At 33.6% G+C, this 20,774-nt stretch overlaps 1 protein-coding gene across 1 annotated transcript in view; it reads left to right on the forward strand.

The window, feature by feature from the left end:
• The window catches only part of LOC148954504 (uncharacterized), a 548,520-nt gene that overhangs the window by 287,770 nt on the left and 239,976 nt on the right, over positions 1 to 20,774 (forward strand). Inside the window, exons 7-8 of the mRNA XM_089086303.1 lie at positions 9,243 to 9,320; positions 11,292 to 11,618. Of these exons, the coding sequence (XP_088942429.1) occupies positions 9,243 to 9,320; positions 11,292 to 11,618 (405 nt within the window). The remainder of the gene's footprint in view (positions 1 to 9,242; positions 9,321 to 11,291; positions 11,619 to 20,774) is intronic.

Raw genomic sequence — 20,774 nt, forward strand, 5'->3', positions numbered from 1 at the left:
AGGCTTAATTTTATTAATTTCAAACGATTTTTTTCTTGATTTTGCTCTTAAACCCTACTTTTAACACTTGCATACACTCCTATAACACAAGATTACTCACAAGGGGTCATTTTAATAAATTCAAACGAGTTTTCTCTTTATTTCGGTCCTAAGCTATACTTTTCACACTTGCATTCACTACTATATCACTAAACTACCCTCAAGCCTTAATTTTATTAATTCAAACGAGTTTTTTCTTGATTTTGCTCCTAAACCATACTTTTCACGCTTGCATACACTCCTATAACACCAAACTACCTTCAAGGCTTAATTTTATTAAATCAAACGAGTTTTTTCTTGATTTTGCTCCTAAACCATACTTTTCACGCTTGCATACACTCCTATAACACCAAACTACCCACAAGGCTGAATTTTATTAATTTCAAACGAGTTTTTTTCTTGATTTTGCTCCTAAACCATACTTTTCAGGCTTGCATACACTCCTAAAAAACCAAACTACCCTCAAGCCTTAATTTTATTAATTCAAACGACTTTTTTCTTGATTTCACTCATAAACCATACTTTTCAGGCTTGAATACACTCCTATAAAACCAAACTACCTTCAAGGATTAATTTTATTAATTCAAACGACTTTTTTCTTGATTTCACTCCTAGACCATACTTTTCACGCTTTCATACACTCCTATAAGACCAAACTACCCTCAAGGCTTAATTTTATTAATTTAAACGAGTTTTTTCTTGATTTCACTCCTAAACCATACTTTTCACGCTTGCATACACTCCTATAACACCAAACTACCTTCAAGGCTTGATTTTATTAATTCAAACTACTTTTTTCTTTATTTCGGTCCTAAACGATACTTTTCACACTTGCGTACACTACTATAGCACCTAACTACCCTCAAGCCTTAATTTCATTAATTCAAACGAGTTTTTTCTTGATTTTGCTCCTAAACCATACTTTTCACGCTTGCATACACACCTATAACACCAAACTACCTTCAAGGCTTAATTTCATTAATTTCAAACGATTTTTTTCTTGATTTTGCTCCTAAACCATACTTTTCACACTTGCATACACTCCTATAACACTAGATTACTCACAAGGGGTCATTTTAGTAACTTCAAACGAGTTTTTCTTTATTTCGGTCCTAATCGAAACTTTTCACACTTGCTTACACTACTATAGCTCTAAACTACCCTCAAGCCTTAATTTTATTAATTCAAACGAGTTTTTTCTTGATTTTGCTCCTGAACCATACATTTCACGCTTGCATACACTCCTATAACACCATACTACCCTCAAGGCTTAATTTTGTTAATTTCAAACGAGTTTTTTCTTGATTTTGCTCCTGAACCATACATTTCACGCTTGCATACACTACTATATCACCATACTACCCACAAGGCTTAATTTTATTAAATCAAACGACTTTTTTCTTGATTTTGCTCCTAAACCATACTTTTCACGCTTGCATATACTCCTATAACACAAAAATACACACAAGGCTTAATTTTTTTAATTTAAAACGATTTTTTTCTTGATTTTGCTCATAAACCATACTTTTCACGCTTGCATACAGTCCTAAAACACCAAACTACCTTCAAGCCTTAATTTTATTAATTCAAACGACTTTTTTCTTGATTTCACTCCTAGACCATACTTTTCACGCTTGCATACACTCCTATAGCACTAAACTAACTTCAAGGCTTAATTTCATTAATTTCAATCGACTTTTTTCTTGATATCACTCCTAAACCATACTTTTAACGCTTACATACACTCCTATAAAACCAAACTACCATCAAGGCTAAATTTTATTAATTCAAATGACTATTTTCTTGATTTCACTCCTAAACCATACTTTTAACACTTCCATACACTCCTATAAAACCAAACTACCTTCAAGGCTTAATTTCATTAATTTCAAACGATTTTTTGCTTGATTTCACTCCTAGACCATACTTTTCACGCTTGCATACACTCCTATAAAACCAAACTACCCTCAAGGCTTAATTTTATTAATTCAAACGAGTTTTTTCTTGATTTCACTCCTAAAACATACTTGTAACGCTTTCATAAACTCCTATAAAACCAAAGTACCCTAAAGCCTAATTTTTATTAATTCAAACTACTATTTTCTTGAGTTCACTCCTAAATCATACTTTTAACGCTTTCATACACACATATAAAACCAAACTAACCTCAAGGATTAATTTTATTAATTCAAACGAGTCTGTTCTTGAATTTGCTCCTAAACCCTACTTTTAACACTTGCATACACTCCTATAACACCAAACTAGCTTCAAGGCTGAATTTTATTAATTGAAACGAGTTTTTTCTTGATTTCACTCCTAAATCATACTTTTCACGCTTGCATACACTCCTATAACACCAAACTACCTTCAAGGCTGAATTTTATTAATTTCAAACGAGTTTTTTCTTGATTTTATTCCTAAGCCATACTTTTCACGCTTGCATACACTCCTATAACACCAGATTACTCACAAGGGGTCATTTTAATAACTTCAAACGAGTTTTTTCTTTATTTTGGTCCTAAGCGATACTTTTCGCACTCGCGTACACTACTATAGCACTAAAACCCTCAAGCCTTAGTTTTATTAATTCAAACGAGTTTTTTCTTGATTTCAATCCTAAACCATATTTTTAACACTTGCGTACACTCCTATAACACCAAAATAACCGCAAGGCTTAATTTTATTAATTCAAATGAATCTGTTCTTGAATTTGCACCTAAACCCTACTTTTCACACTTGCATATACTCCTTTAAAACCAAACTACCCTCAAGCCTTAATTTTATTAATTCAAACGATTTTTTTCTTGATTTCACTCCTAAAACATACTTTTCACGCTTGCATACACTCCTATAAAACCAAACTACCCTCAAGGCTTAATTTTATTAATTCAAACGAGTCTGTTCTTGAATTTGCTCCTAAACCCTACTTTTAACACTTGCATACACTCCTATAACACCAAACTAGCTTCAAGGCTAAATTTTATTAATTGAAACGAGTTTTTTCTTGATTTCACTCCTGAACCATACATTTCACTCTTGCATACACTCCTATAACACCATACTAGCTTCAAGGCTTAATTTTATTAATTTCAAACGAGTTTTTTCTTGATTTTATTCTTAAACCATACTTTTCACACTTGCATATACTCCTATAACACTAGATTACTCACAAGGGGTCATTTTAATAACTTCAAACGAGTTTTCTCTTTATTTTGGTCCTAAGCGATACTTTTCGCACTTGCGTACACTACTATAGTACTAAAACCCTCAAGCCTTAGTTTTATTAATTCAAACGAGTTTTTTCTTGATTTAACTCCTAAACAATATTTTTCACGATTGCTTACACTCATATAAAACAAAACTACCATCAAGGTTAAATTTTATTAATTCAAACGAGTCTGTTCTTGAATTTGCTCCTAAACCCTACTTTTAACACTTGCATACACTCCTATAAAACCAAACTACCCTCAAGGCTTAATTTTATTAATTCAAACGAGTTTTTTCTTGATTTCACTCCTAAACCATACTTTTCACGCTTGCATACACTCCTATAAAACCAAAATACCATCAAGTATTAATTTTATTAATTCAAATGAGTCTGTTCTTGAATTTGCACCTAAACCCTACTTTTAACACTTGCATACACTCCTATATAACAAAACTACCCTCAAGGCTTAATTTTATTAATTTAAAACGAGTTTTTTCTTGATTTACATCCTAAACAATATTTTTCACTCTTGCATACACTCCTATAAAACCAAAAAAACCTCAAGGATTAATTTTATTAATTCAAACGAGTATGTTCTTGAATTTGGTCCTAAACCCTACTTTTCACACTTGCATATACTCCTTTAAAACTAAACTACCCTCAAGCCTTAATTTTATTAATTCAAACGAGTTTTATCTTGATTTTGCTCCTAAACCATACTTTTCACACTTGCATACACTCCTATAACACTAGATTACTCACAAAGGGTCATTTTAATAAATTCATTTTAATTTTCTTTATTTATTAATTCAAATGAGTTTTTTCTTTAATTCGCTCCTAAACCATACTTTTCACACTTGCGTACACTCCTATAACACCAGATTACCCACAAGGGGTCATTTTATTAAATTCAAACGAGTTTTTTCTTTATTTCGGTCCTAAACGTTACTTTTCACACTTGCGTACACTACTATAGCGCTAAACTACCCTCAAGCCTTAATTTTATTAATTCAAACGAGTTTTTTCTTGATTTTACTCCTAAACCATACTTTTAACACTTGCGTACACTCCTATAACTCCAAACTACCCTCAAGGCTGAATTTTATTAATTCAAACAAGATTTTTCTTGATTTTGCTCCTATACCATACTTTTAACACTTGCGTACAATCCTATAACTCCAAACTACCTTCAAGTCTTAATTTTATTAATTCAAACGAGTTTTATCTTGATTTTGCTCCTAAACCATACTTTTAACACTAGCGTACACTCCTATAAAACCAAACTACCCTCAAGGCTTAATTTTATTAATTCACTCCTATAACAACAAACTACCTTCAAGTCTTAATTTATTAATTTCAAACGTTTTTTCCTGATTTTGCTCCTAAACCATACTTTTCACGCTTGCGTACACTCCTTTAAAACCAAACTACCCTCAAGACTTAATTTTATTATTTCAAACGAGTCTTTTCTTGATTTTGCTCCTAAACCCTACTTTTAAAACTTGCGTACACTCCTATAAAATCAAACAACCCGCAAGGCTTAATTTTATTAATTCAAAAGAGTCTTTTCTTTATTTTGATCCTAAACCTTACTTTTAACGCTTGCGTACACTCCTATAACACCAAACTAACCTCAAGGATTAATTTTATTAGTTCAAACGAGTTTTTTCTTGATTTTGCTCCTAAACCTTACTTTTAACACTTGCTTACACTCCTATAACACCAAACTACCCTCAAGGCTTTATTTTATTAATTCAAACGAGTTTTTTCGTGATTTCACTCCTAAACCATACTTTTCACTCTTTCATACACTCCTATAACACCAAACTACCATGAAGGCTTAATTTTATTTATTTAAACGAGTTTTTTTTTCTTGATTATTGCTCCTAAACCTTACGTTTAACACTTGCTATCACTCCTATAACACCAAACTACCCTCAATGCTTAATTTTATTAATTAAAACGAGTTTTTTCTTGATTTCACTCCTAAACTATACTTTTAACACTTACGTACACTCCTATAACACCAAACTAATTTCAAGTCTTAATTTTATTAATTTCAAACGAGTTTTTTCTTGATTTTGCTCCTAAACAATACTTTTCACGCTTGCATACACTCCTATAAAACCAAACTAACCTCAAGGCTTAATTTTATTAATTCAAACGAGTCTGTTCTTGAATTTGCTCCTAAACCCTACTTTTCACACTTGCGTATACTCCTTTAAAACCAAATTACCCTCAAGACTTAATTTTATTAATTCAAACGAATCTGTTCTTGAATTTGCTCCTAAACCCTACTTTTAACACTTGCGTACACTCCTATAAAATCAAACTACCCTCCAGGCTTAATTTTATTAATTCAAACGAGTTTTTTCTTGATTTCACTCCTGAATCATACTTTTCACGCTTGCATACACTCCTATAACACCATACTACCTTCAAGGCTTAATTTTATTAATTTCAAACGAGTTTTTTCTTGATTTTGCTCCTAAACCATACTTTTCACGCTTGCATATACTCCTATAACACCAGATTACCCACAAGGGGTCATTTTATTAACTTCAAACGAGTTTTTTCTTTATTTCGGTCCTAAATGATACTTTTCACACTTGCGTACACTCCTATAACACCGAACTATCCTCAAGGCTTTATTTTATTAATTCAAATGAGTTTTTTCTTTATTTCGCTCCTAAACCATACTTTTTACACTTGCGTACACTCCTATAACACCAGATTACCCACAAGGGGTCATTTTATTAACTTCAAACGAGTTTTTTCTTTATTTCGGTCCTAAACGTTACTTTTCAGACTTGCGTACACTACTATAGCGCTAAACTACCCTCAAGCCTAAATTTAATTAATTCAAACGAGTTTTTTCTTGATTTTACTCCTAAACCATACTTTTAACACTTGCGTACACTCCTATAACTCCAAACTACCCTCAAGGCTGAATTTTATTAATTCAAACAAGATTTTTCTTTGATTTTGCTCCTAAACCATACTTTTAACACTTGCGTACAAACCTATAACTCCAAACTACCTTAGTAGTAAGGCCATAGGGAATATGAATTACACATACAATTACACATGAATTGCGCACGGAAAAGCATAGGGAATATCACGGGCTTTTTAGTAAAGCATTAATAGATATCACGGGTGATTGCGTAATATGACTTACCACGGGGCAGTCACCTATGGATCCGACGAGTGATTGCGTAATATGACTTACAAGGGTCAGTCACCTATTACTACGAACGGTACATGACTTAACAGACGGGTTTCTAAGGTAACACCCATTTTTTGGGGGGGTCAATCAGAGAGAGAGCGGTGGTTGCTCCATATACAGTTACTTGATTAGTAGGTTTTTTTTAAAAACTTGGTAAAGTATAATGTACTCAAGCATGTTTTGAGAGTTTGATTACATGCCTTACCAGACGGGTTTCTAAGGTGACATCAATTTTTTTGGGGTCAAACGGACAGTGAGTAGTGGTTAGTCAATATACACTAACTTGATTAGCAGTGTTTTTTTAAACTTGGTAACGTATAATGTACTAAAGCAAAAACCCTATAAAATTTCCATACACTACATTCCAATTTTCATTATGTTTTAACACATTGTTTATAGTACACTACATATTATTAAATTTGAAAACAATGTATTCGTCAATTTTCAATGTGAGTACACTTTCATTATTTATTTCCCCCCCCCCCCGCAAAAAAAATAAAAAAAAACGTATTACTAGTAAATTCAAATTTCAGGGGGGACTTAGCCCCTGACAAAGAACCACAAACAAGCACTAGTACAGTAAAAACGCGTACTTAAGGGGTAAAATATAAATTAAACATACACACAACAGGTGAACTTGACCGAGCCCTCCATTTTGAAACATATTAGAGTCATAAAGTAATATAAAAACAACCTTAAAAGGAACTACCTTCAAGTCATTGTAAGCCTAAACCAAATAAATAAGAGGGCAAAAGCTCCCAAGACTTTAAGACAGAGCAGTAACAATTAACACCAAATAACAAAAGGAAATATCATTGAATAATTAATACTGTTATTAAGACATGCAGACAGAAGTGCCACACATTCTTATTCACAAAAGAATTAACGCATAGAAAAACAAATAAAACCCACGACTTAAAATACATTTAAATTTGCGTTATCTAAGCAACATGTTTTGGCCCGTGAACTCAACCTTGAAAAAAAAAACCAAAAAAAAAACGTTTTACTAGTAAATTCAAATTTCAGGGGGACTTATCCCCCTCCCCTCCAAATATACAAAATCTTAAGAATATAATGAGTATATTCGATAGAAACGGTTATCTTTATTTTATGGGTATTCAAAAGCGTGGATTTCTGTTAAATAAATGATTCTTGTATGCGCGATTCAAGAGTGTTCTTTTATGGTCAAATTAAACAAGACGTATTTGATGAAAGCAAAAAGGGTTTAACAGATGATTAAGTGGCTTTTATAAAAATTTAAGACAGGGAAGGGGTCAATGTATCAATTCTAGCACGTTCATTGTAAGGTGAAAAATACAAAGTATTTCTTCATTAAGGAATTTGCGTATTAAGTTGGAACTTTCAGAGTTAAATAAATGATTCTTATATGCGCGATTCAAGAGTTTCCTTTTATCGCCAAATTAAACGAGACGTATTTGATGAAAGTAAAAAGGGTTTAACAGATGATTAAGTGGCTTTTATAAAAATTTAAGACAGGGAAGGGGTCAATGTATCAATTCTAGAACGTTCATTGTAAGGTGAAGAAACAAACTATTTCTTCATTAAGGAATTTCATTTATGGTGACAATCCACGTCTGAACGACTTTCTAGTGCTAAATGATGAATGAGGCGCTGATTCCCCTATCCCTCCCCCTAATGACATTAATAATCATTCTTTTAGGATTTCCTTGAAAAATATCATTGTTTGTTTTGTTTTCAGTGTAAAAATAGTGCCTTCGTGATTCTGAGTAACTCATTCCATCCCCCTATTTTTTGAGGGGGTGGTACCGCACGGATGACATTATGACACTGTGGTGGTAGTTAATCGAAGCTCTCGTTGACGGTGTTCGGTTGATGTGCCCTCATTTTCGTTAATGTCACTTATTTACTAAGGAAATTAAATCTCGTACAGGCTTTTACTGAGGACATTAAATCTCGTATATGCGTTTACTAAGGACAAATTTTTTTTATCAATATTAAGGTTCTCTTTACCCTGTTTAAAGTTTTATATTGTTTTTAAAGGGAATTTCACCTGTTTTTATCATATTTGCATCTTTTTGTTGGGAAACACACTGAAAAGCCATATTAAGAGCTATATTGGTGATTTTTTCACTGAGAAATCAATTTTTCAGCCAAGCCCTGACATTCCTAAGTGCATTTATGCTGGGAAATGTCCCTAAGCTAACACAGCAAATGATAGAACCCCTACTATATTTGTGTTCCGATGTCGCGGCTATACTTACAAGTAGTTTCTCAACATTTATGGTGACAATCCATGTCTGAACGACTTTCTAGTGCTAAATGATGAATGAGGCACTGATTCCCCTATCCCTCCCCCTAATGATTTTAATAATAATTCTCTTGGGATTTCTTTGAAAAATATCAATTTTTTTTTTAGTTTCAGTGAAAAAATAGTGCCTTCATGATTCTGAGTAACTCATTCCACCCCCCCTATTTTCTTAGGGGGTTGGTAACGCACGGATGACATTGTGACACTTTCGTGGTGGTTAATCGAAGCTCTCGTTGACGGTGTTCGGTTGATGTGCCCTCATTTTCGTTAATGTCACTTATTTACTAAGGAAATTAAATCTCGTACAGGCTTTTACTGAGGACATTAAATCTCGTATATGCGTTTACTAAGATTATTAAATCTCGCCCGTATATAAACAAGCCATATACACCAAATCGTTGAATCTTAGACATGAAAATTATGGATTAATTGATAAATGTAAAGTAATTCTGTTTCTTATTTGTTTATTTCATTTATAGGAAGCCCCTGAGTATATGCAAGAGGGACAATCCATATGGGATAATTATGTTAATCAGAGTGCTCATGATGGTGATAATGTATGGGCCTCTCGTTGACGGGGTTCGGTTGATGTGCCCTCATTTTCGTTAATGTCACTTATTTACTAAGGAAATTAAATCTCGTACAGGCTTTTACTAAGGACATTAAATCTCGTATATGCGTTTACTAAGGACAAATTTTTTTATCAATATTAAGGTTCTCTTTAGCCCTGTTTAAAGTTTTATGTTGTTTTTAAAGGGAATTTCGCCTGTTTTTATCATATTTGCATATTTTTGTTGGGAAACACACTGAAAAGCCATATTAAGAGCTATATTTGTGAGTTTTTCACTGACAATTCCATTTTTTAGCCAAGCCTTGACCTTCCTAAGTGCATTTATACTGCGAAATGTCCCTAAACTAACACAGCAAATGATAGAACCCCTACTATATTTGTGTTCCGATGTCGCGGTTATACTTACAAGCAGTTTCTCAACATTTATGGTGATAATCCACGTCTGAACGACTTTCTAGTGCTAAATGGTGAATGAGGCACTGATTCCCCTATCCCTCCCCCTAATGATTTTAATAATAATTCTTTTGGGATATCCTTGAAAAATATCAATTTAATTTTTTATTTTCAGTGAAAAAATAGTGCCTTCATGATTCTGAGTAACTCATTCCACCCCCCTATTTTTTGAGGGGGTTGGTAACGCACGGATGACATTGTGACACTTTGGTGGTGGTTAATCGAAGCTCTCGTTGACGGGGTTCGGTTGATGTGCCCTCATTTTCGTTAATGTCACTTATTTACTAAGGAAATTAAATCTCGTACAGGCTTTTACTGAGGACATTAAATCTCGTATATGCGTTTACTAAGATTATTAAATCTCGCCCGTATGTAAACAATCCATATCCACCAAATCGTTGAATCTTAAACATGAAAATTATGGATTAATTGATAAATGTAAAGTAATTCTGTTTCTTATTTGTTTATTTCATTTATAGGAACCCCCTGAGTATATGCAAGAGGGACAATCCATATGGGATAATTAAGTTAATCAGAGTGCTCATGATGGTGATAATGTATGGGCCTCTCGTTGACGGGGTTCGGTTGATGTGCCCTCATTTTCGTTAATGTCAATTATTTACTAAGGAAATTAAATCTCGTACAGGCTTTTACTGAGGACATTAAATCTCGTATATGCGTTTACTAAGGACAAAATTGTTTTTATCAATATTAAGGTTCTCTTTAGCCCTGTTTAAAGTTTTATGTTGTTTTTAAAGGGAATTTCGCCTGTTTTTATCATATTTGCATATTTTTGTTGGGAAACACACTGAAAAGCCATATTAAGAGCTATATTTGTGAGTTTTTCACTGAAAATTCCATTTTGTAGCCAAGCCTTGACCTTCCTAAGTGCATTTATACTGCGAAATGTCCCTAAACTAACACAGCAAATGATAGAACCCCTACTATATTTGTGTTCCGATGTCGCGGTTATACTTACAAGCAGTTTCTCAACATTTATGGTGACAATCCACGTCTGAACGACTTTCTAGTGCTAAATGATGAATGAGGCACTGATTCCCCTATCCCTCCCCCTAATGATTTTAATAATAATTCTTATGGGATTTCCTTGAAAAATATCAATTTAATTTTTTATTTTCAGTGAAAAAATAGTGCATTTATGATTCTGAGTAATTCATTCCATCCCCCTATTTTTCGAGGGGGTGATAACGCACGAATTACATTGTAACACTTCGGTGGTGGTTAATTAAGGCTCTCGTTGACGGTTTTTGGTTGATATGCCCTCGGTTTCATTAATGTCACTTATTTACTAAGGAAATTAAATCTCGTACATGCTTTTACTGAGGATATCAAATCTCGTATATGCGTTTACTAAGGACATTAAATCTCGCCCGTATGTAAACAATCCATATCCACCAAATTGTTGAATCTTAGACAAAAAAATTAAGGATTAATTGATAAATGTAAAGTAATTCTGTTTCTTATTTGTTTATTTCATTTATAGGAAGCCCCTGAGTATATACAAGAGGGACAATCCATATGGGATAATTATGTTAATCAGAGTGCTCATGATGGTGATAATGTATGGGCCGAGTGGGAGCTCACCAGAGGCGAGGAGCTTCTTCTTTGTGATGCTAGCACCGATTCTACAGATTGTGTTATGGAAGTTCATTACACTGAGGATGGGCTATCATATACTTCAGATGATTTGGTGAGGAGGGGGCCTTCGGGTCGGCTCTGTGTTGAAGATGACGAGCGGTTATATTATGACATGCCCCCATTGGTGAATATAGTAATAGTAGAAAATAGTGCTGATGATAATGATGTTCAAGTAATTGAGCCTGACATTATATATTTGAAGAGTATTATAAATATTGATTTAACGAAAAAATTAAGGATTCGAATAATGATTTTATTTAAACAGCATTGACATAAAAATGAAATTGATGATTTCTAGAGAAGAAGAAATACATTATATAGCTAACTTCTATGATTTTTTCATCTTTTGATAGAAAACTTGGATCTGGACTTATAACCCCCTCCCCTGATCTCAGAAGTGGAGGAAAGAAGGGGCTCTGAGCCTTCCCCTTGAGGCAGATCCCCGTTTATTTTCGATTCTGAGTATTTTTGGTTTTCCCTACAAAATTGACCCCTCCCTCTCCTGCCCCCTCAGAAATGGAGGATGACCCCCTCCCTCTCCTGCCCCCTCAAAAATGGATGAACGAAGGGAACGTTAGATCCATCCTATTTTAAATTGACAATACTTATCAACCAAATATATGAATTTCCGTAGGTTTAATAATTTGAATCAGACATTTTTAGATCGGGAACCTAGATTCTTACTAAATTGATCATACGACTTAAAATATTTCATCAGATACGTTAGCACTTTAAAGTGAAATTTGACTCGCATATGCTTGGGGATATTAACCATTTGAATCTGATAAGAAGAGGCTTAATTTCTTTTAATTTCCAAGATATAACGTATAAAATGCCTTAAAATGGGATGATATGTGTTCAGTTCCTTCTTACAATTTGGATCATGAAGTGGAACGCAAATAGACGCTTTTATTTCGCTAAACTTGGTGAGCAGCTTTTTAACTTTTAGCTTTCAAATTTATATAGAAACTGCAATAGTTTAAACGAAAAGTAGTAAATGCAATTTAATTTTGATTTTGTAATTCAGTCATTTTTATAGAAACTGCAATAGTTTCACGAGAACCTTCTTTTAGCATATTTTAAGTTTAAACGAAAAGTAGTAAATGCAATTTAATTTTGATTTTGTAATTCAGTCATTTTTATAGAAACTGCAATAGTTTCACGAGGACCTTCTTTTAGCATATTTTAAGTTTAAAACAAAATTATTAAACGCAATATTTATTTTGATTTTGAAAATCGATCTTTTTTAAGAAAACTGCAATAGTTTCACGAGAATCATCTTTTAGCGTATTTTAAGTTTAAATGAAAAGTATTCAATGAAAATTAAATTTGATTTTGAAAATCATTCATTTTTATAGAAACTGCAATAGTTTCACGGGAAGTCATCCGTACATAGGCTAACCTAACCAACGATTTTGGTATTTCTGTGCAATAATGTGGAATTTGGTAACATGTGTGTATGTTTGTGTGTGTGTCGTGTGTGTTTGTGTGTGTGTGTTCTGAGTCTTGCATAAGAAAACCTTAAAATTTAGTAAATTGTCAAACGATGTCAAAATGTAACCTCTTAGTTTAACTGAGGTATTGGACCTTTCATCTATGCATAACAAAAAAAAAACATAATTTCCGCTCGTTTTGAGTTTGACTCGATTATTTCCTACAAGTTAAGTTAGAATGAAAATCAAGAATTTATGCGCAGTTTTAACTAGCTAAGGCTATATCCGTTAAAGATAGGCCATTTTCTTTGATTTTGAAAATCGTTAATTTTTTTTTGGAGGGAAAACCAAAAATACTCAGAATCGAAAATAAACGGGAATCTGCCTCATGGGGAAGGCTCAGAGCCCCTGAAGGGCTCAGAGCCCCTCAGAGCCTCAGGGCTCTGAGCCTTCCCCTTGAGGCAGATTCCCGTTTATTTTAGATTCTGAGTATTTTTGGTTTTCCCTCCAAAAAAAAATGAACGATTTTCAAAATCAAAGAAAATGGCCTATCTTTAACGGATATAGCCTCAGCTAGTTAAAACTGCGCATAAATTCTTGATTTTCATTCTAACTTAACTTGTAGGAAATAATCGAGTCAAACTCAACACAAGCAGAAATTATGTTGTTTTTTTTTGTTCGGCATAGACGAAAAGTCCAATACCTCAGTTAAACTAAGAGGTTACATTTTGACATCTTTTGACCATTTACTAAATTTTAAAGATTTCTTATGCACGAGTCAGAACACACACACACAAACACACACAGACACACACACAAACATACACACATGTTACCAAATTCCACATTATTGCACAGAAATACCAAAATCGTTGGTTAGGTTAGCCTATGTACGGATGACTTCCCGTGAAACTATTGCAGTTTCTATAAAAATGAATGATTTTCAAAATCAAATTTAATTTTCATTGAATACTTTTCATTTAAACTTAAAAATACGCTAAAAGATGATTCTCGTGAAACTATTGCAGTTTCTTTAAAAATGATTGATTTTCAAAATCAAAATTAAATTGCATTTACTACTTTTCGTTTAAACTTAAAATATGCTAAAAGAAGGTTCTCGTGAAACTATTGCAGTTTCTATAAAAATGACTGAATTACAAAATCAAAATTTAATTGCATTTACTACTTTTCGTTTAAACTATTGCAGTTTCTTTTAAAATTTGAAAGCTAAAAGTTAAAAAGCTGCTCTCCAAGTTTAGCGAAATAAAAGCGTCTATTTGCGTTCCACTTCATGATCCAAATTGTAAGAAGGAACTGAACACATATCATCCCATTTTTAAGGCATTTTATACGTTATATCTTGGAAATTAAAAGAAATTAAGCCTCTTCTTATCAGATTCAAATGGTTAATATCCCCAAGAATATGTGAGTCAAATTTCACTTTAAAGTGCTAACGTATCTGATGAAATAATTTAAGTCGTATGATCAATTTAGTAAGAATCTAGGTTCCCGATCTAAAAATGTCTGATTCAAATTATTAAACCTACGGAAATTCATATATTTGGTTGATAAGTATTGTCAATTTAAAATAGGATGGATCTAACGTTCCCTTCGTTCCTCCATTTCTGAGGGGCAGGAGAGGGAGGGGATCATCCTCAATTTTTGAGGGGGCAGGAGAGGGAGGGGGTCAATTTTGGAGGGAAAACCAAAAATACTCAGAATCGAAAATAAACGGGAATCTGCCTCAAGGGGAAGGCTCAGAGCCCCTTTATTCCTCCACTTCTGAGATCAGGGGAGGGGGTTATAAGTCCAGATCCAAGTTTTCTATCAAAAGATGAAAAAATCATAGAAGTTAGCTATGTAATGTATTTCTTCTTCTTAAGAAATCATCCATTTCATTTTTTGTCCATGCTATTTAAATAAAATCATTATTCTAATCCTTTATTTATTCGTTAAATCAATATTTATAATACTCTTTAAATATATGATGTCAGGCTCAATTACTTGAACATCATCATCATCAGCACTATTTTCTACTATCACTATATTCACCAGTGGGGGCATGTCATAATATAACCGCTCGTCATCTTCGACACATAGCCGACCCGAAGGCCCCCTCCTCATCAAATCATCTGAAGTATATGATAGCCCATCCGCAGTGTAATGAACTTCCATAACACAATCTGTAGAATCGGTGCTAGCATCACAAAGAAGAAGCTCCTCGCCTCTGGTGAGCTCCCACTCGGCCCATACATTATCACCATCATGAGCACTCTGATTAACATAATTATCCCATATGGATTGTCCCTCTTGTATATACTCAGGGGCTTCCTATAAATGAAATAAACTAATAAGAAACAGAATTACTTTACATTTATCAATTAATCCATAATTTTCATGTCTAAGATTCAACAATTTGATGGATATGGATTGTTTACATACGGGCGAGATTTAATGTCCTTAGTAAACGCATATACGAGATTTAATGTCCTCAGTAAAAGCCTGTACGAGATTTAATTTCCTTAGTAAATAAGTGACATTAACGAGAATGAAGGGCACATCAACCGAACACCGTCAACGAGAGCTTCGATTAACCACTACCAAAGTGTCACAATGTCATCCGTGCGTTACCACCCCCTCAAAAAATAGGGGAATGGAATGAGTTACTCAGAATCACGAAGGCACTATTTGTTCACTGAAAATAAAAAAAATTGATATTTTTCAAGGAAATCCAATTAGAATTATTATTAAAATCATTAGGGGGAGGGATAGGGGAATCAGCGCCTCATTCATCATTTAGCACTAGAAAGTCGTTCAGACGTGGATTGTCACCATAAATGTTGAGAAACTGCTTGTAAGTATAGCCGCGATATCGGAACACAAATATAGTAGGGGTTCTATCATTTATTGTGTCAGCTTAGGGACATTTCCCACCATAAATGCACTTCGGAATGTGAGGGCTTGACTAAAAAATGGATATCTCACTGAAAAACTCACAAATATAGCTCTTAATATGGCTATTCACTGTGTTTCCCAACAAAAATATACACATATGATAAAAACAGGCGAAATTCCCTTTAAAAACAACATAAAACTTTAAACAGAGCTAAAGAGAACCTTAATATTGATAAAAAAATTTTATCCTTAGTAAACGCATATACGAGATTTAATGTCCTCAGTAAAAGCCTGTACGAGATTTAATTTCCTTAGTAAATAAGTGACATTAACGAAAATGAGGGCACATCAACCGAACACCGTCAACGAGTGGCCCATAAATTATCACCATCATGAGCACTCTGATTAACATAATCATCCCATATGGATTGTCCCTCTTGCATATACTCAGGGGCTTCCTATAAATGAAATAAACAAATAAGAAACAGAATTACTTTACATTTATCAATTAATCCATAATTTTCATGTCTAAGATTCAACAATTTGGTGGATATGGATTGCTTACATACGGGCCAGATTTAATGTCCTTAGTAAACGCATATACGAGATTTAATTTCCTCAGTAAAAGCCTGTACGAGATTTAATTTCCTTAGTAAATAAGTGACATTAACGAAAATGAGGGCACATCAAGCGAACACCGTCAACAAGAGCTTCGATTAACCACCACCAAAGTGTCACAATGTCATCCGTGCGTTACCACCCCCCTCAAAAAATAGGGGGGTGGAATGAGTTACTCAGAATCGTGAAGGCACTATTTTTTCACTGAAAATAAAAAAAAATTGATATTTTTCAAGGAAATCCCAAAAGAATTATTATTAAAATCCTTAGGGGGAGGGATAGGGGAATCAGCGCCTCATTCATCATTTAGCACTAGAAAGTCGTTCAGACATGGATTGTCACCATAAATGTTGAGAAACTACTTGTAAGTATAGCCGCGACATCGGAACACAAATATAGTAGGGGTTCTATCATTTGCTGTGTTAGCTTAGGGACATTTCGCAGTATAAATGCACTTAGGAAGGTCAAGGCTTAGCTAAAAATGGAATTGTCAGTGAAAAACTCACAAATATAGCTCTTAATATGGCTTTTCAGTGTGTTTCAAAATAAAAATATGCAAATATGATAAAAACAGGCGAAATTCCCTTTAAAAACAACATAAAACTTTAAACAGGGCTAAAGAGAACCTTAATATTGATAAAAAAAATTTGTCCTTAGTAAACGCATATACGAGATTTAATGTCCTCAGTAAAAGCCTGTACGAGATTTAATTTTCCTTAGTAAATAAGTGACATTAACGAAAATGAGGGCACATCAACCAAACACCGTCAACTAGAGCTTCGATTAACCACCACCAAAGTGTCACAATGTCATCCGTGCGTTACCAACCCCTCAAAAAATAGGGGGATGGAATGAGTTACTCAGAATCATGAAGGCACTATTTTTTCACTGAAAATAAAAAAAATTGATATTTTTCAAGGAAATCCCAAAAGAATTATTATTAAAATCCTTAGGGGGAGGGATAGGGGAATCAGCGCCTCATTCATCATTTAGCACTAGAAAATCGTTCAGACGTGGATTGTCACCATAAATGAAATTTCTTAATGAAGAAATAGTTTTTTTTTCACCTTACAATAGACGTGCTAGAATTGATACATTGACCCCTTCCCTGTCTTAAATTTTTATAAAAGCCACTTAATCATCTGTTAAACCCTTTTTACTTTCATCAAATACGTCTCGTTTAATTTGGCCATAAAAGGAAACTCTTGAATCGCGCATACAAGAATCATTTATTTAACTCTGAAAGTTCCAACTTAATACGCAGATTCCTTAATGAAGAAATACTTTGTTTTTTTCACCTTACAATGAACGTGCTAGAATTCATACATTGACCCCTTCCCTGTCTTAAATTTTTATAAAAGCCACTTAATCATCTATTAAACCCTTTTTTATTTCATCAAATACGTCTCGTTTAATTTGGCCATAAAAGGAAACTCTTGAATCACGCATACAAGAATCATTTATTTAACAGAAATCCACGCTTTTGAATACCCACCAAATAAAGATAACCGTTTATATCGAATATACTCATTATATTCTTAATATTTTGTATTGTTGGAGGGAGGGGGCTAAATCCCCCTGAAATTTGAATTTACTAGTAAAAGGTTTTTTTTTTTTTTTTTTTTTTTAATGTTGAGTTCAAGGGCCAAAACATGTGGCATAGATACCGCAAATTTCAATGTATTTTAAGCCGTTGGTTTTATTTGTTTTTCTATGCGTTAATTCTTTTGTGAATAAGACTGTGTGGCGCTTCTGTCTTCCTGTCTTCATCATAGTATTAATTATTCAACGGTATTTACTTTTGGTATTTGGTGTTAATTTTTACGGCTCTGTCTTAAAGTCTGGGGAGCTTTTATACTCTTATTTATTGTGTTTAGGTTTAAAATGACTTGAAGGTAGTTCCTTTTAAGGTTATTTTTATATTACTTTATGACTCTAATATGTTTCAAAATGGAGGGCTCGGTCAAGTTCACCTGTTGTGTGTATGTTTAATTTATATTTTACCCCTTAGGTACGCGTTTTTAGTATACTAGCGCTTGTTTTTGGTTCTTTGTCAGGGGGCTAAGTCCCCCTGAAATTTGAATTTACTAGTAAAACGTTTTTTTTGTGTTTTTTTGGGAGGGGGGAAATAAAGAATGAAAGTGTACTAACATTTAAAATTGACGAATCCATGGTTTTAAAAGTTAATAATATTTAGTGTAATATAAGCAATGTGTTAAAACATAATGAAAATTGGAATGTAGTGTATGAACATTTTATAGGGTTTTTGCTTGAGTACATTATACGTTACCAAGTTTTAAAAAAAAACCTACTAATCAAGTTACTATATATGGAATAACCGCCGCTCTCTCTCTGATTGACCCCAAAAAAATGGATGTCACATTAGAAACCCGTCTGGTAAGGCATGTAATCAAACTCTCAAAACATGTTTGAGTACATTATACTTTGCCAAGTTTAAAAAAAAACCTACTAATCAAGTAACTGTATATGGAGCAACCACCACTCTCTCTCCGATTGACCCCAAAAAAATGGGTGTTACCTTAGAAACCCGTCTGTTAAGGCATGCACCGTTCGTAGTAATAGGTGACTGACCCTTCTAAGTCATATTACGCAATCACTCGTCAGATCCATAGGTGACTGCCCCGTGGTAAGTCATATTACGCAATTACTCGTGATATCTATTAATACTTTACTAAAAAGCCCGTGATATTCCCTATGCTTTTCCGTGCGCAATTCATGTGTAATTGTATGTGTAATTCATATTCCCTATGGCCTTACTACTTACCTTCAAGTCTTAATTTTATTAATTCAAACGAGTTTTTTCTTGATTTTGCTCCTAAACGATACTTTTAACACTAGCGTACACTCCTATAAAACCAAACTACCCGCAAGGCTTAATTTTATTAATTCAAACGAATCTGTTCTTGAATTTGCTCCTAAACCCTACTTTTAACACTTGCGTACACTCCTATAAAACCAAAATACCCTCAAGGCTTAATTTTATTAATTCAAACGAGTTTTTTCTTGATTTAACTCCTAAACCATACTTTTCACGCTTGCATAAACTCCTATAAAACCAAACTACCCTCAAGGCCTAATTTTATTAATTCAAACGACTTTTTTCTTGATTTCACTCCTAAACCATACTTTTCACGCTTGCATACACTCCTATAAAACCAAACTACCCTCAAGGCTTAATTTTAATAATTCAAACGAGTCTGTTCTTTAATTTGCTCCTAAACCCTACTATTAACACTTGTGTACACTCCTATAAAACCAAACTACCCTCAAGGCTTAATTTTATTAATTTAAACGAGTTTTTTCTTGATTAAACTCATAAACCATACTTTTCACGCTTGCATACACTCCTATAAAACCAAACTACCCTCAAGGCTTAATTTTATTAATTCAAACGAGTTTTTTCTTGATTTCACTCCTAAACCAGACTTTTCACGCTTCCATACACTCCTATAACACCAAACTACCTTCAAGGCTTAATTTTATTAATTCAAACGAGTCTGTTCTTGAATTTGCTCCTAAACCCTACTTTTAACACTTGCTTACACTCCTATAAAACCAAACTTCCTTCAAGGCTTAATTTTTTTAATTTCAAACGAGTTTTTTTCTTGATATTGCTCATAAAACATACTTTTCACGCTTGCATACACTCCTATAAAACCAAACTACCCTCAAGGCTAAATTTTATTAATTCAAACGACTTTTTTCTTGATTTCAATCCTAAATCATACTTTTCACGCTTGCATAAGTAGAAAGGGGGGTACCAGTCGTGACAGGACCACGTGGTTTATGGTTTTCTCACTGAGAATGAAAAAACAGGAATTTTCTCACTTGGAAAAACAGGAATTTTCTAAATTCCATGTCTGTTTTCAAGGATGGTTATGTGTGTTGGTCAATTTATTTGAAGTTTTTCATGGTTGTCAAAATCAAATTATGGATGTTTTATGGTTTTTGTCAGTCAGAATTTGAAAAACAGGAACTCTTTCATATTTATTACTGCTCTTATGGTTTTTGTATGTGAAAATGAAAAACAGGAACTTTGTCACATTTATGTATGTTTTCATGGATGGTTTTGTGTGTTGGTTGATTTGTTTGATATGATTTTCCAGGAGACAGTTGCATCACTAGTTTTCTTCTCAGCCAATCAGCGAGTCGGTTACATCCCCCTTCTCAGCCAATCAGAGGGCTGGTTACATATTAGCGACGGAGGGAATATAAGGAAAGGGTTTTTTGCTAGAGTTTTATTAGTCTGGGAATTAAGAAACATTATGGTTTCTTTGATCTTTAGGCGAACCTGACCTGAGAACTTGATTTACATAATCGCTAGGGGAATTGATTTACATAATCGGCGGGGAAATTATTGA

This window comes from Artemia sp. Qi Xiang Cuo, chromosome 3 (genome assembly GCF_049724085.1).
Source record: "Artemia sp. Qi Xiang Cuo chromosome 3, ASM4972408v1, whole genome shotgun sequence".
Taxonomy (NCBI): Eukaryota; Metazoa; Arthropoda; class Branchiopoda; order Anostraca; family Artemiidae; genus Artemia; species Artemia sp. Qi Xiang Cuo.